A 16,996-nucleotide genomic window follows, 5' to 3' on the forward strand; every position below is an offset into this window, starting at 1 on the left:
AAGCCTTGACAAACCTACTGAACCCCCAAATAATAATTTGCATCCAGGTATTTTCTTATTCAAGGGCACCAACCAGCCAAATCCAAGAATGTAAATTAAGGCTGGGCAAGATGGCTCATGCATGTAATCCCAGCACTCTGAGAGGCCGAGGTGGGAGGATCACATTGAGCTCCAAAGTCGTAGACCAGCCAGGGCAATAGCAAGACCCCTCTCTAAAAATACCGGGGGCGGGCGATGCCTCTGGCTCAAAGGAGTAGGGCGCCAGAGGTGGCGGGTTCAAACCCAGCTCCGGCCAAAAACTGCAAAAAAAAAAAAAAGAAAAAAAAAGAAGTAGCGGGGGCTTGTGGTGGGTGCCCAGTCCCAGCTACTTTGGAGGCTGAGGCAAGAGGATTGCTTGAGCCCAAACGTTTGAGGTTGCTGTGAGTTACAACGCCAGGGTACTATACCAAGAGCGACAAAGTGAGACTGTGTCTCAAAATAATAATAATAATAATAATAATAATAATAATATCAATTAAAACTGCATCCAAGGGTAAGGGACAGTCACTACACAAGTGAAAACTTTAGATTTGACATTCATTCTAAGGAATCTGTATAATCAAGAGTCCGCCAGCGTGTGTAATGCTAAGAGCCCGCAGCTACAGGGTCTTGCCAGCCCTCTTAACATAGGCAGTCCTGTGTACTGCTGAGGGCCAGGTACTGTGCCAGGCGCTCTACCTGTAGTATCCTCCTTAACCCCAACTGAGTAACCCTGGGCAAGTCACTCATTTGGATTTTACCTCAGCCAGGTTTCAAACGTGAATGCTCTTTTATGCCATTAAGTGACACATTCAAACCCTGCCCAAATAGGGAGGACCCGCCTAAAAGAATCACCCCCCTACCCTCTCCCACTGGATGTCCCACCTGGGAAAGGTAAGTGGCCAACCCTTCACCTTTACAACAGATGTCCAACCCAGGAAAGGGAATGCCTTGACCCCCACCTTCCTGACCTTTAAAACCCCTGTTCACCATTACCCACGTGTGGATTTCATCCTGGTCTGGTTGGAAATCTTACCCCACCTGCAGCCAGGTGGAATAAAGCCATTTTAATTGCACAAACCAGGCCTCCGTTTTCCTTTCATCTTGCGCCTCAGAATAATCTTTCATCTTTGGCTCCATAACTTTATTAAGGAAATAGCATAGAAGAGCTTTCTATGAGGGGTTACTGTGTGCCAGAGAAGATGCTAATTACAGGGAATACAAAGATGATTGAGGTATCATGCCTGCTTCTTATAAGCTTAAAGTCAAGTGAAACAGATTTATGGACATGATTAAAATGCATCGTAAGTGCCACTGTAAATCTACAAAGGGCTATGGGAGCAAAGAAATATGATGAAAGCCCTGTGCAGGACAGAGGAATTATTGAAACTTATGTGTGAGCTGGGTTTTAATGAACATGAAAGTTTGCCGCCGTGAGAGGATTCAAAGGAACTGCACAAACATAGGAAGAAAAGGTAAAAGAGCATGTATGTTCGGACTTCTCAACTCGTGTGTGGTTGGAGAGGAGAATTCATGGAGGGAGTGAAAAGAGGTGGGCTTGAAGAAATAGGTGCAGGTTTAGGTTGGGACCTTCTGTCCCTATAAGAAATGGGGAGCCATTTAAGAACTCTTAAGGAAAGTCAGGATGAATAATTAGGAGATGGTTATAATAACATAAGTAAGAAATTAGGCCTCAAGTGGCAAAGGGGACAAGGAAAAGAAAACAGGATGACTTCAATCTTGATTGAATCTTTGGGGTAAGATAAGAAACAGTGTTTGTGCCCAATGGTCTCTTTTCCTTAAGGTCAAATTCTTTTGGTGCTGGGGAGCCTGAAAGGACAAATAAAAGTAAGAGGGATAAACAAAGCAGTAAGAAAACAAGGTTTCCAAATAGAGGAGTTGTAAGCTTTATTTTATTTTTAAAAAATGCAATATTAAGGTTATAAAAATTACTTTATTTCGTATGTGAAAATATAAAAACCACATATAAAGTTTAAGGGTATTGAAGCATCCAAAATTTTAACTTTAGGCTCCTTATAAATGTACTTACATTAATCAATCAATTAATTAATTTGTATTTTGAGACAGACTCTCGCTTTGTTGCCCTCAGTAGAGTACCATGGCGTCATAGCTCACAGCAACCTCAACTTTTGTCTTTTTTTTGAGACAGAGTCTCACTTTGTCAATCTCAGTAGAGTGCTATGGCATCATAGCTCACAGCAACATCAAACTCTTGGGCTTAAGCAATTCTCTTGCCTCCTCCTCCCAAGTAGCTGGGACTACAGGCGCCCACCACAATGCCCAGTTATTTTTAGAGAGGAGGTCTTGCTCTGGCTCAGGCTGGTCTCAAACTCCTGAGCTAAGGCAATCCACCTGCTGTGGCCTCCCATTCTGCTAGGATTATAGGCATGAGCCACCACACCGGCCTTAAATATACTTAAATTTGAGACAATATTTATAGTAGGCATATATATAAAGAATATTAATCTTTAAGTGGATTAAAGTCTAGGGGGAAATTATACATTCTGTCATATGCAAAAAGCACAGAACTGTAATGTTCAGTGTTGTAGACCCACCAACACACTTTCCACTCCAAAGGACTATTACTCAGAGACAATTAGCGGAATCTCAGTGTTGTTGGCAGTGATTGGGGAAATGGCCACATGACCCTCTCCTGACCAATAAGACTTGCAGAGATGCCAGGCTTGGTGGTTCATGCCTGTAATCTTAGCACTTGGGAGGCTGAGGCAGGTGGATTGCCTGAGCTCACTGATTTCAGAACAGGCTGAGCAAGAGTGACACTTCATCTCTAAAAAATAACCAGGTGTTGTGGTGGTCACCTGTAGTCCCAGCTACTTGGGAGGCTGCAGCAAGAGGATTGCTTGAGCCCAGGAGTTTGAGGTTGCTGTGAGCTGTGACGCCACAGCACTCTACTGAAGGCAACGAAGTGAGACTCTGTCTCAAAAAAAAAAAAAAAAAAAGGCTTGAAGAGACATTGTGAGAGGTTTGCTAAGACGACCTTTGAAAAAGAGTTCTTCAAGTCTGTGAAGGAGACAAAAATTACTCATTTACTTCATCTGGCTGCTACCAGGTCTGAATGGGTCCATGGAACAGCTGTAGCCAGCATGCTACCACAGTCTGTGAATGAAGCCAGCACTAAAGATGACAGAGCAGAAAGGGGAAGAACTTGGATCCTTGGTGATATACTGAGCTGCTTATACTTCTTATGTGGGATTATAAATTTCCTTATCACTTAAGCTATCTGAATTAGGGTTTTTACGTTACTTGCCGCCAAAAGCTTCCCAATTGAAATAAGAACTAAAGGTAGAGAAAAGGTAAATATTAACAGATGGTTATAATGTAATAGATGTTTTCTTTCCTTTTATGAGACAGAGTCTCACTATGTTGCCCTTGATAGAGTGCTGTGGCATCACACCTCACAGCAACCTCAAATTCTTGGGCTAAAGTGATTCATCTTAAGTGATTCTCCTCAATTTCCCAAGGAGCTGGGACTATAGGTGCCCACCACAACACTATATATTTTCTAAACTTTTTCCTTTTAGTAAATCAATTTCATTTACAGTCTTTTTTTTTTTTTTTTTGAGACAGAGCCTCAAGCTGTTGCCCCGGATAGAGGGTTGTGGCATCACAGCTCACAGCAACCTCCAACTCCTGGGATTAAGTGATTCTCTTGCCTCAGCCTCCCAAGTAGCTGGGACTACAGGCGCCCACCACAATACCCAGCTATTTTTTGGTTGTAGTTGTCACTGTTGTTTGGCACATCTTGGCTGGATTCAAACCCACCAGCTCTGGTGTATGTGGCTGGCACCTTAGCCGCTTGAGCTACAGGTGCCAAGCCTACAGTCATTTTTAAATTTCATTTGAAGTTTACATAATCTTTCCCCTCTGAACCATTTTTTTGTATTATCACATCTAACCATCTCTTCTTCTTCTTCTTTTTTTTTTTTTTTTGAGACAGAGTCTCAAGCTGTCACCCTGGCTAGAGTGCCGTGGCATCAAAGATCACAGCAACCTCAAACTCTTGGGCTCAAGCAATTCTCTTGCCTTAGCCTCCCAAGTAGCTAGGATTACAGGTGCCCAACACAACCTCCAGCTCTCTCTCTATATATTTTTTGGTTGCAGCTGTCGTTGTTGTTTTGGCTGACCTGGACTGTACTCGAACTCACCAGCCTCTGCGTACGTGGCTGGTACTCTACCCACTGAGCTGGTAGGGCGCCTCCTAACCATCTCTTCTGTCACATATTATTTCTGACAAAGGCCAACAGAACAGAGGAAAAAAAGCAGCAGCTGAATCTAGGTCTCTGTTAAAGTGCCAAGAGGTAGTTTTTCTTCTATTTGCAACTTTCACAAGCAGTTTTCAAGGTTGTAGCAGTAAACTTTTTCCCATGGGAGCGCATAGAAATGGCCCATGAAGGAAAGAATCTGACGATTTTTTATAACTATTTTTTAAAATAAAAACAACTAAGCTCTATCTTAAAACTATTATTACATCCTTCACTTATTTGCCTCTGGCCATGTTAGCATTCATATACATTTTTAATGAACTTAGATAAAAATAGTACATGCAGAGTGCTAAGAATAGTGTTTGAAACCAGTTAATATTAGCTATTATTATTAACAGTGTTCTACTTAAAGAGATCATAATACTGTGCTAAATCTAGCACTGGAATTGTCCCAATGTTTCTGAAGTTCCTACTGGTTGATTTGTAATGTATCCGCTTGCCTTCTTTCTAGAGTTTGAGTTGCTTTACTCTTACCAATAAATACATTTGAAAAATTTAATCTCAGAGTTAGTATATGCCTTTGTTTTTCAGATGCAAGCAGCAGCTTTGGCATTTCTTATCACAAAGAATCCATATGAGAAAGCTGGCAAACCCAGTGAACTTCCTGGGCGGAGAGGTTTTTCTGTCAAAGCTGGCAGGGTTTGATCATCCACCATCTTCAGAGTTTGACCATTGAGTTGGACAGATCTGCCAAGAGAAAGACAGGCAGAGTTAGCCAAGTTGCGCATGCTCCTTTCACCTCCTGTGAAAGTCTTAAGATCTTTTTTTAGACCAAAACAATTATTTCTGTGGCAGCCTATATTATATAACTCGCATTTCAACATTGTTTCCATTAGGTATTTGACCTACGTAACTTTTTTTTTTTTGGTAGAGACAGAGTCTCACTTTACCACTCTTGGTAGAGTGCCATGATGTCACAGGACTCCCAGCAACCTCCAGCTCTTGGGCTTTTCGCAATTCTCCTGCCTCAGCCTCCTGAGCAGCTGGGACTATAGGCGCCCACCACAACACCTGGCTATTTTTTGGTTGCAGTTCAGCCAGGGCTGGGTTTGAACCCTCCACCCTTGGTATATGGGGCCGGCGCCCCACTCACTGAGCCACAGGCGCCACCCTACGTAACTTTTAAGCTACAGTGGTAGGGTAGTTGTGACAGATACCAGATTGTCCCAAATCCTGAAACATTTTCTATCTTCCCTTTACAGAAAATGGAACACATACAATCTATGCTAGGCAATATGATGGAAGTACAGGGTGTCCATAAAGTTCATGTTGAAATAATTTAACATAGTAAATTGCACATGAACTTTATGGACACCCTATATAATAAAGTGACATAACTTCCGGAGTTGTGGCTGTTTTATTTGATGGCCAATAATTGAAACCATTTTTATATACACACACACATAGAGAGAGAGAGAATGGAATGGCATTTTCATGAATTTAACATAATAATAGCACTCAATGAAATTTCCCACTTACAACTATGCCTATTAACTGTCTAATTCCCCTCTTCTTCCGGGAGGCATACATTCATGTTCTTACTGTTGTTAAGATATTTTGGTAGAATGTATATGGCTGTGACAAAACAAAAACAACTTTGGCTAAACCACATAAAAAATTATGTTTCCTGTGTATTTCACTGTTGGAATTCAAATTAAAAAAAAAAAAGAAAAAATACTTAAGTACAAGTATTATTTCTTGTACATACTTGTTATTTAAATCAAGTCGATGCATGCTCATAGCAACAAATCCAATGTGGACAAAAGCTTATGAAGAAAAGCGTTGGTCTGCTTTTGTTCTACTGTTAGTTACTTCCATCATTCCAAGCAATGATTCTATCTTTAATTTTTTTTCTCAAAAAAAAAAATTTTTTTTTTTTTTTGAGACAGAGTCTCAGTTTGTCACTCTCAGTAGAGTGTTGTGGCGTCACAGCTCACAACAACTTCAAAGTCTTGAGCTTAAGTGATTCTCTTGCCTCAGCCTCCCAAGTAGCTGGGACTATAGGCGCCTGCCACAGTGCCTGGCTATTTTTTAGAGATGGGGTCTTGCTCTTGCTCAGGCTGGTCTCGAACCTATGAGCTCAGGTAATCCACCCACCTCAGCTCTCAAATGTTTTTTATATTATGGAAAGAGTAATTTTTAATTATTAAAAACTCACAAGATTAGTTACTATCAGAGTTATATTTATAGCATTTATGTCATTAATGTATGTAGGACACATATACCAGTGCCTTGCATACGGTAAGCTTTGTAATGATGTATCTATCATCATTATTCAGATAAATATAATAAAATTAATGTAACTATCTAAATCTGATGTATATTTATTCCTTCATCTCATTTCTATATGTGGAGGCTAAGGCAACTCCATTTTGGATGCTAATCCACCACGTTGCCTCCAGGTTAACCCCTGTTCTGGGAATGCCTGTAAGATTTCTACTCTGTCTACAGTTACTGTAAGTCCTGCCCTTATGGATGGCACCTGTGGCTCAGTGAGTAGGGCACTGGCCCCATATACTGAGGGTGGTGGGTTTGAACCTGGCACTGGCCAAACTGCCAACAAAAAAATAGCCGGGCGCTGTGGCGGGTGCTTGTATCCCAGCTACTTGGGAGGCTGAGGCAAGAGAATCACCTAAGCCCAAGAGCTGGAGGTTGCTGTGAGCTGTGACACCTCAGCTACCGAGTGAGATTCTGTCTTTGAAAAAAAAAAAAAAAAATCCTGTCCTTATGTCCAAATAACCTTGATGATAAATCCTGCCATTAGGCAGATTCACATAGCATTCTTGCCTTTCCCTGAAGGGTGGATTTCAATGGTCCTACATATTCCTTCCCTGTGGAGTATAAGCCCTGAGTGGAGATGAGAGCAGTAACATGACCCACCATCTCTTCTGGGCTTGCCACTACTCAAGCCGTGAGCTTTGATTTGGAAGCCCCTATTAAATGTTTTCTTCTGTGAGAAATAGAACTTGACTAGAAATAGAACTCTTTCTGCAGTCTCTCAGCTTCCTTAGATGTTGGTTTGCATGGACCCACTCACCGTGGAACACCTGTATACACAGTCAAGCCGCATGGCAATGTTTCCGTCAACCACCGCCGGCCGGTAAGACAGTGGTCCCATAAGATTATAATGGAGCTGAAAACTTCAATTTCCCAGTGACTTTGTAGCCATTGTTACTGACTGGGGATGAAAGGATGTTAAAGGGGCTAACCGGGGGAGGTGGGAGAGGATAATGCCCTTCCAGATAAGAAAGTTGGAAAGGACCCGAAGCTAAAAGAGAAATTTTGGGTGGGTGTGACCTAGTTAACCAAGTAGGTATTGTTCCTGCAAAATATAAGTTCTAGCCTGTGACCCATGTCCTCTAGCACATGAATGATGCCCCCATAAAACAGAGACAATGGGCCAGGCAAGGTGGCTCACGCCTGTAATCCCAGCACTTTGTGAGGCTGAGGTGGGCAGATCGCCTGAGCTCACACGATTCAGACAAGCCTGAGCTAGAGCCAGACACTGCCTCTAAAAATAGCCAGTGTTGTGGTGGGCACCTGTAGTCCCAGCTACTCGAGAGGCTGAGGTAAGAGAATCGCTTTAAGTCCAAGAGTTTGGGGTTGCTGTGAGCTGTGACAGCTCAGCACTCTACTGAGGGCAACAAAGTGAGATTCTGTCTCAAAAAAAAGAAAAGAAAAGAAAAAGAAAAAGAAAAAAATCTGTACTACTTTTTGGTGCTACACTGGAGTCTCCTCTGCCTCACTGTCCACTCCTCCAGTTTCTCACCGTCCCTTGACTCAACTGAACTTGCTAGCTCTGCTGGGTGAACCGAACCAGGTCCACAGAAGTGCTCAGAGGTGAACTCTCAGCTCCAGCAGTTACAATGCTATAACATTCCTGTTCTGTGTGTGACTACGTGTACATACAGAATACTTACCCTGGTGCTACAGTCGCCCATGGCATGCAGCACAGTGATTGGCTGGTCAGGTCAGCAGCGCAGGAGTGGCACTCTGCTGCTTCACACAGCCAGGTGTGTGGCGGGCTGTGCCACCTAGCCTTGTGTGCATGCACCCATGATGTTCACACCGCCACGAACTCTCCTGACAGCGCACCTCTCAGAATGTGTCCCCAGTGTTAAGTGACATGTGACTGTGCACATATGTTTGTGCTTACATAAGAATAGGTATACTGTACGTATTTACTTAAAATTTGATTCTCCCTAGCGCATCCTAACATTTGCTCACACCATTAAACCTTCATCTACCACCTTATTTTATTTTATTTTTATTTTTTTTTAAGACAAAGTCTCATTATGTCACCCTCGGTAGAGTGCCGCGGCATCACAGGTCACACAAACTCTTGGGCTTAAACAATTCTCTTGCCTCAGCCTCCTGAGTAGCTGGGACTACAGGCGCCTGCCACAATGCCCGGCTATTTTTTGGTTGTAGTTGTCATTATTGTTTAGCAGGCCTGGGCTGGGCTCAAACCCGCTGGCTTCAGTGTATGTGGCCAGCGCCTACTCACTGAGCTATGGGCGCCAAGCCTACTACTTCATTTTAATGGCTGCACAGGATTTCATGATGTGTGTATGCTAGTTTATTTACTTAGTCCTCTAATATTAGACATTTTGTTGATTCCATGTAACATTATTATATTATTTTTCATTATTAAAGATCTCTTGGCCAGGTGGAGTGCCTCACACCTATAATCCTAGCACTCTGAGAGGCTGAGACAGGAAGATGGCTTGAGCTCAGGAGTTCAAGACCAGTCACAGCAGGGGTGAACAGAATCTGGCCCTGCTGGGACCCCATCTCTACTCAAAAAAATAGAGAAATTATCCAGACATTGTGGTGGCCACCTATAGTCCCAGCTACTTGGGAGGCTAAGGCAGGAGTTTGAAGTGGCTGTGAGCTAGGGTGATGCCACAGCACACCAGCCTGGGCAACAGAGTGAAAGTAGGTCTAAACAAACAAAAATAATAATAAAGAAGAAAAGAAGGAAGGGAAGGAGGGAGGGAGCAAAAGGAAAAGAAAAGAAAAAAATAATTAAAAAAAAGATCTCTTAAACTCTGTTCTCATTAAGCAGTAAAACTGGTTTCCACTCAACCTTGGTAAGAACCTTTGGGTTCTGAGGCTTAAGACGTATCAGTAACACACCATGACTATGCCAGAGGCTATGAAGCCTGTGTGCAGTTGTACTCAGTCTACACACATTGCTTTTTGTTTTAACATCCATATCACATCAATTTTTAGAGGGTGTGAGGGAGGAAATACCATGACCACCATTAGGAAACCACAAACAAAAATAGGTCTTAAAAATATGTCAAGGTGGCACCTGTGACTCAGCAGGTAGGGCGCCGACCCCATATACCGAGGGTGGTGGGTTCAAACCCGGCCCCAGCCAAACTGCAACAAAAAATAGCTGGGCATTGTGGTGGGCGCCTGTGGTCCCAGCTACTGGGGAGGCTGAGGCAAGAGAATCGCCTAAGCCCAGGAGCTAGAGGTTGCTGTGAGCTGTGATGGCACAGCACTCTACCAAGGGCAATAAAAAAAATATACAAAAAAAAATATATATATATATTTTTGGACATATATATATGTCCAAATGACAATGGTTAAGAGACTATCTGTGTCACATTAAGGACCTTGCAGGAACATGCACACACTAGTCTCGGATGTGCTTTTGGGGAGGGTATTTGCTACAGAGTTTCAAGGTAAATCTGATCACTGTGATTGATAATGTCTGGGTAAGATGAAGAACATGGGCAAGACACTATACCACCAGGCTATATGTCTAATCAGCTGTCTAATCTAAATACAGGTGCCATACATATTCCGAGTGTAAGCCTAAAGTATGCTGACAATTTTCAGATCAGGCTGGACAATGAGGGTGGGGTTTTATCTGAGGGTAGCATCTTGTTTTACATTTTGTTGTTTTTTTATTGTCTCACTGTGTCACCCTGGGTGACCACTGGGTAGAGTACCGTGGTGTCATAGCTTGCAGCAAACTCAAACTTCTGGGCTCAAGCAATCCTCTTGCCTCAGCCTCCTGACTGGTTGGGACTAAAGGTGTGTGCCATAACTAGCTAGTTTTTCTTTTTTTAGTCGAGACGGGGTCTCACTCTTTGCTCAGGCTGGTCTTGAGTTCCTGAGCTCAGGCAATCAACCCATCTTGGCCTCCTGAAGTGTTAGGATTATAGGCGTGATCCATCGTGCCCGGCCTTGTTTTATACTTTGAAGTCAATAACAAGATGAGAAAGAAATAGAAGACCTATTTGTCAACTTTCAGAGGAAATAAAACTGGAAGGAATTAGCAAGCAACAGATTTGGCAGAATTAGGGATGCTAAGCAAAATTTATCTGAGATAAATCTAAAATACTGCTTTTATATTAAAAATGTTAAATTTTTAGGGCAGTGCCTGTGGCTCAAAGGAGTAGGGCACCAGCCTCATATGCCGGAGGTGGTGGGTTCAAGCCCAGCCCTGGTCAAAAACCGCAAAAAGAAAGTTAAATATTTATTAAATACTTACTATGCAGGACCCTCCATAGACACTAAACGAGTTGCTAATGTGAGAAATCATTTGTAAAGGTGGCCATTGTTTAACATTCTGAAGTCATTAAGGTGAGTGAGCGTTCAGACCTTTCATTCATAAACATACTGAGAACGTTTTTGCCAAATTTTAAAGAGAGAAGAATATAGGTAATAGGCACTCATTAAAAGAATTTTGGAGAATAAAACATTAACCATAATTTCTTCCTTTCTCTCTCTCTCTCTTTTTTTTTTTTTTTTTGAGACAGAGTCTCACTCTGTTGCCCCAACTTAGAGTGCTGTGGTGTCAGCCTAGTTCACAGCAACCTCCTGGGTTCAAGCAATTCTCCTGCCTCAGGCGCCCAAGCAGCTGGGACTAGCCACCCTAATGCCTGGCTAATTTTTCCACTTTGTTGAGTAGAAATGGGGTCTCATTCCTGTTCAGGCTGGTTTTGAACTCCTAAACTCAAGCCATCCTCCTGTCTCAGCCTCCCAGAGTTCTGAGATTACAAGCATGAGACACTGCACCTGGCTCGTTATCTGTAATTTCAATTTTCTAATTATAAAACATGAAATGTGTGATCAGAAAGCAATAGGGTCTGTTGACTACAGCAAAAAAAAAAAAAGGTCACTGGAGAAACTAGGAACAATTAGCCTGAACAGAAGACAATCCAATTTTCCTTAAAAATTTTGAGAGTTATCCTGGAGAAAATAAGGTATTCACCATTCTCCAGACTAGCGGTGCAAAACTCAAATTCCACAAGGGCCAAGGAAGTTATATATGCAAGTACAGTCGGACAGGCCTAAGATAACAGGGTGAAGTAGAGACTGTGAACTAAAAACTGAATCACCTGCCTAAAGTAAATAACCCCAATTCAATTCCAGTTAGGTAGAAACACTAGTCCAAAATTGCTAGAGCATCCATTTTTAAAGAAATGCTAGAAATCCAGTTATTTTACTAGTTATCTTTTAAAATATATATACTGGTCTTGCGCAGTGGCTCACACCTGCAATTCTAGCATTCTGGGAGGCCAAGGCAGGTAGATCGCCTGAGCTCACGAATTCGGGACCAGCCTGAGCCAGAGTGAGATCCAAATCTCTAAAAATAGCTGGGCATTATGGCCGGTGCCTCAGCTACTTGGGAGGCTGAGGCAAGAGAATTGCTTAAGCCCAAGTGTTTGAGGTTTCTGTGAACTGTGACACCGTGGCACTCTACCAAGGGCAACAAAGTGAGACTCTGTCTCAAAAAAAAAAAAAAGAAAAAAGAAAACAAACAAACAAAATATATATATTTATTTTCTTTTTTCCTTATTAATTATTATGCATGCATAATAGTTATATGTATATATATATTGAGATACAGTCTCACTCTGTCACCCTGGCTAGAGTGTCATAGTATCATCATAGCTCACAGCAACCTCAAACTCCTGGGCTCAAGTGATTCTCCTGTCTCAGTTTTTCTATTTTTAGTAGAGACGGGGTTTTACTCTTGCTCAGGCTGGTCTTGAACTCCTGAGCTCAAGAAATCTGCTCACCTTGGCCTCCCAGAGTGCTAGGATTACAGGCATGAGCCACTGTGCCAGGCCAATAGTTGTATATCTTTATAGGGTACATGTGATGTATTAACATAGGTATACAATATGATTTAATCAAATCAAGGTAATTAGTGTATCCACTACCTCAGAGATTTATCATTTCTTTGTGTTAGGAACATTTCAATTCTACTGTTTAAGTTATTTGAAGGTATACCATAACTTATTATTATTATTATTATTTGAGAAAGAGTCTGACTATGTCGCCCTGGGTAGAGTGCTGTGGCGTCACAGCTCACAGCAACCTCAAACTCTTGGGTTTAAGTGATTCTCTTGCCTCAGCCTCCCAAGTAACTGGGACTACAGGCGCTTGCCACAATGCCCGGCTATTTTTGTTGTTGTTGTTGTAGTTGTCATTGTTGTTTGGCAGTCCCGGGCTGGGTTTGAACCCACCAACTCCCTTATATGTGGCTGGCGCCCTAGCCGCTGAGCTACAGGTGCCGAGCCGCCTAACTTATTATTGATTATAGACACTTTGTTGTGCTATCAAATGTTGTTGATTGTATCCAGCTATCTATTTGTCCACCTGTTGACCATACCCACTTTATGGACCCTTCCCTGCTACCCTTCCCAGCCTCTGATAACCGTCCACATGTAAGTGAGGACACATGAGATAGTAGTCATCAATTGTTACATGTTGACAATTATAATGATTTCTTTTTCTTAGAGACAGGGTTTCACTCTATCACCCAGATTGGAGTGCAGTGGCACAGTCACAGCTCACGGCAATCTTGAACTCCTGGACTCAAGCAATCCTCCTGCTTCAGCCTCCTGAGTAGCTGAGACAACAGGCAGATGCCACCACACCTGGCTTATTTTTTAAATATTTTATAGAGATGGGATCCCACTAGGTTGTCCAGGCTTGTCTTGAACTCCTAAGCTCAAGCCATCCTCCCACTTTGGCCTCCCAAATTGGTAGGATTATAGGTTTGAGCCACCACACTCAGCTTATTGACAATTAATTAAAAATAAAAATGAGTTCAAAATGCATGCCAACCTCCTCCATCACAAAAAGTGTGGGGACTCTTTCAAACCCACTTGTCTATATGAATGAGGTATAGTTTCCAACTTCTCCTCTAGAGACTAGAACGAAGAGTAGCAAGGAAAGGCAACAAGTGGCTTGCTTTGTCCTTGCCAGAGAGAACAATCACCTTGAGAGGCTGTGTATTACAAGACAGGGATAACTGAATAGAGCCGAAGGGCTTTCGGTGGGTGGTTTGACTAAAATGATCTCTTAAGACACTTCCAACTCTACAACTATTATTCAATGACTTCAGAAAAAAAAATTTCCCAGCAACAAACAGATATGCTAAAAAAAAAAATCCATTTCAAAAAGGCTCAGAATCCTAAATAAAGAAAAGTATCTGTTACCCAAAGACACACTACCTACAAGGGGGGTTTGGGAAGGGAAGAGATTTAAATAGCAGGAAAATGGTTAAATAAATCATGCTAGTATTTTATAAAACATTCAGCCTATTAAAAATGTCTACAAAGACTGTGTATGGAAAGGCACTTGGGAAAACTTTTGATCTCCCAAACTTTTTTTTTCCATTAGAAACAAGTTATATGATTACAGTTGCAGTAAAATAAAGCAGTTGGGCAGGGGATAGAAGAACAGTGTCCCATGTTAATAACACTTGTGTGTGGGGACAAGAATTTGAAGAAAGCATGCTTCCTGTACCTTCTCAAGTTCTGATGTTAATGGTCACTGAAAATATCATGTAGCATTTGCAAAGATGGGAGGCGAGGGTGAGAATTTTGTAAACTCTTAATTTTTTATGTTCTGATATGAGAATAGATAGAGATAGATAGGAGAAACCTTGAAATGTATATATGCCTAACTCTCAGTTTTTGGTACTCTGTTGATTATGGGCTTTTATAAGACATATTTAATGATTGGTTTTTAAAACCAAAATGCAAGCTGGGTATGGTGATTCATGCCTGTAATCCTAGCACTCTAGGAGGCCAGAATGGGTGGATTGCTTGAGGTCAGGAGTTTGAGACCAGCCTGAGCAAGAGCAAGACCCCAGCTCTACTAAAGACAGAAAAACAAGCTGGGCATTGTGGTGGGTGCCTACAGTATCAGCTACTCAGGAGGCTGTGGCAAGAGGATCACTTGAGCCCGAGAGTTTGAGGTTGCTGTGAACTATGGTGATGCTACTGATTTCTAGCCTAGGGCAACAGAACAATACTCTGTCTCAAAAAAAAAAATACATACATATATATGTGTATATATATACACACACATATACATATATATAGATATACATATTACATATATATAGATGTATATATATATGCCCATATATATATTGATATATGGACTCACTTCAAATAATCCACCTAGAAGTACATTTTGGCCATTTTCTTTTCTTACTCTAACCAATAAAAAATTGCTATATGAGAATCACACCCATCTCATGTGGCATTATATTTTATACCAATCATCATGCCCTAATAGTAATTATATACAGGTATGTTTTGCTTTAGTGACTGTGTTATCAAGTCTTTCTGCAGTAAGTAATGTAAATGCATCCAGTGGATCTGAATATATCAAGTTACTCTGAACCACAAACTGTTCTTTAAGACAGCTGCTAGTTTGCGTTAATATTCCTCTGCTTTGGACTCTCAGAGTTACACTTGTACAAATAAGTTTTCATATATAAACTTCCTGCAGATTAAGAATTATAAGAACTTGAAATAGTTCACTTTTTTCCTTATCAAAACTCTCTATTCTGATAAATACCAAGAATTTATTGAAAGTTTGAAATGACTAAGAAAAATTACTCACTTGGAAAGTAATCCATCAGGTCCTGAAGGTTTCACAAGGTATTTGTCCACTTCTTTGTTAAATAAATGATAGGGCAATTGCAGGTACTTGGTGACATTATGGAGGTTTATGGCATACAGAGTTAAATCTCCTTCTTTATACCTTGGGCTAAAAGCAAATAGGTTAACTCAATAAATAAAAATATTATCTAATTTAAGCAACTAAAAACTCAATGAGAAATGTGATCATGGATACTAAGTATTAGCATCCATAATGATGATGGGACCTCTTAGTGCCTTTGCTTTTATGATAGTATCAGACATGATAAAACATGTTAAACATGATAAAAAACATTGCGCTTCACACCACTGTTTTCTGGACTAGAACACCTGAGATCTCTGCTGCTTGGCTGGGTGAGTTGGTAGAAAGTTAAATGATAAAATACAAATTTTGTGGGTTCATGTGAATTTCAAATTATAAACTATATTAACAGGGGCTTTTCCTAGCCTTATAAAAAGACCAAAACAAATAAGAAAATTAAATCTATTGACACTTTTTAGAATTTATCCATTCAAGCCATCTCCCCACTAATTCCTACAGGTGTGTTCTTTATCCATAGAGCTCTCAGTCTCCAGAAATGGGCAATGGTAAGGGGGTTATTTGAGCTATAATTAGTATTTTAGTATCATCATATCGGGAAAGAGAGATTAATACTAAAAAGAAGAGAAAAACCCTGAGGTTTAGAAACATTCTTTGCTATCTAAAGGAAGAGTATGAGGCTACAAAAATCTCTATGGCATTTCAACTCCAGAAATTGTGGCTGCAACTTTTGAGGATATTATTGTTGGTGTTATTTTCCTTCTTCTTTCAATTCTTCTTCCTTATTAAATTTGTCAGCTATGATGCAAGGAGATAAGTCTATTACATTGATTCACATTTATATTCATCCATAGTCCTTCAATGAATTAATTGTTCATATAAAAATAGTAACATTTTCTTATATTTATACTATTTATTAAAAAGTATACTATTTATTAAAATTCAGGGAATATTTCCATTATAGATTCTGGCAATCGGAATCATCATATAAATCTTTTCTGGACTGCATATACTTTTATTTAAGCAACATTTTTTTTAGTTAGATTTGACATCATACATACATATAACTATGAACACAAAAACAGAACAGAACAAAAAAGAACACAGACCCATCTTAGACCCACTGTATACATGTAGATACTTTGCAAGAGAGTGCTTGAGTAGGAAGCTACATGCTTTACCAATTAAAACTTGCTGATTGGTAAAGGCCATGGTTCATGCTTACCTTTTGTTGATGTTTGTGCAGTGAAGGTATACTCGAAGCTTACTTCCAACTGGACCTTTCACACTTGCCATTAACACATTGGTGCCCACCAATTTCTTGAACAGAAGAGATAGCCAATAATCCTAGTTGTGATGGTTGGGGAGAGGAGGAACAAAAATGGATCATTACTTATTTTGTTTATTAACAAAATCAGTGGTAAGCAAGTAGTTATCCTAGAAAGAGTGTGATTGTTATCCTGGGGGTATTTAAATATGATTTGTCCTTTTTGGGGGGTGGGGTGCGTGTGACCACCATAAATCTGAGGGCAATGTTTTTTTTGATGCTTTTTCTCACTGAAAGACCCTATGTCCATAATTCAGAGGGCCACAGCCACTATGAGATACATTTCAAGAATGCTGTCCATTGATTAGACAAGAGAGTCTAAATATTCTTGGCTATTTTTTATCCAAGAATTCAAAGCAAAGCTTAAAGCCAAACT

General features: G+C 40.8%; 1 protein-coding gene across 2 annotated transcripts in view; it reads right to left on the reverse strand.

Moving 5' to 3' along the window:
* Positions 1 to 4,823: 4,823 nt before the first annotated feature.
* The window catches only part of HPSE (heparanase), a 39,549-nt gene continuing 27,376 nt past the window's right edge, over positions 4,824 to 16,996 (reverse strand). For both annotated transcript variants that reach the window (XM_053597916.1, XM_053597850.1), the window contains 3 exons: positions 16,519 to 16,640; positions 15,216 to 15,362; positions 4,824 to 5,009 (listed from right to left, as the gene is read on the reverse strand). In XM_053597916.1, coding sequence (XP_053453891.1) covers positions 4,850 to 5,009; positions 15,216 to 15,362; positions 16,519 to 16,640 — 429 coding nt within the window. In that variant the 3' untranslated portion in view covers positions 4,824 to 4,849. The remainder of the gene's footprint in view (positions 5,010 to 15,215; positions 15,363 to 16,518; positions 16,641 to 16,996) is intronic.

This window comes from Nycticebus coucang, chromosome 1 (genome assembly GCF_027406575.1).
Source record: "Nycticebus coucang isolate mNycCou1 chromosome 1, mNycCou1.pri, whole genome shotgun sequence".
Classification (NCBI taxonomy): Eukaryota; Metazoa; Chordata; class Mammalia; order Primates; family Lorisidae; genus Nycticebus; species Nycticebus coucang.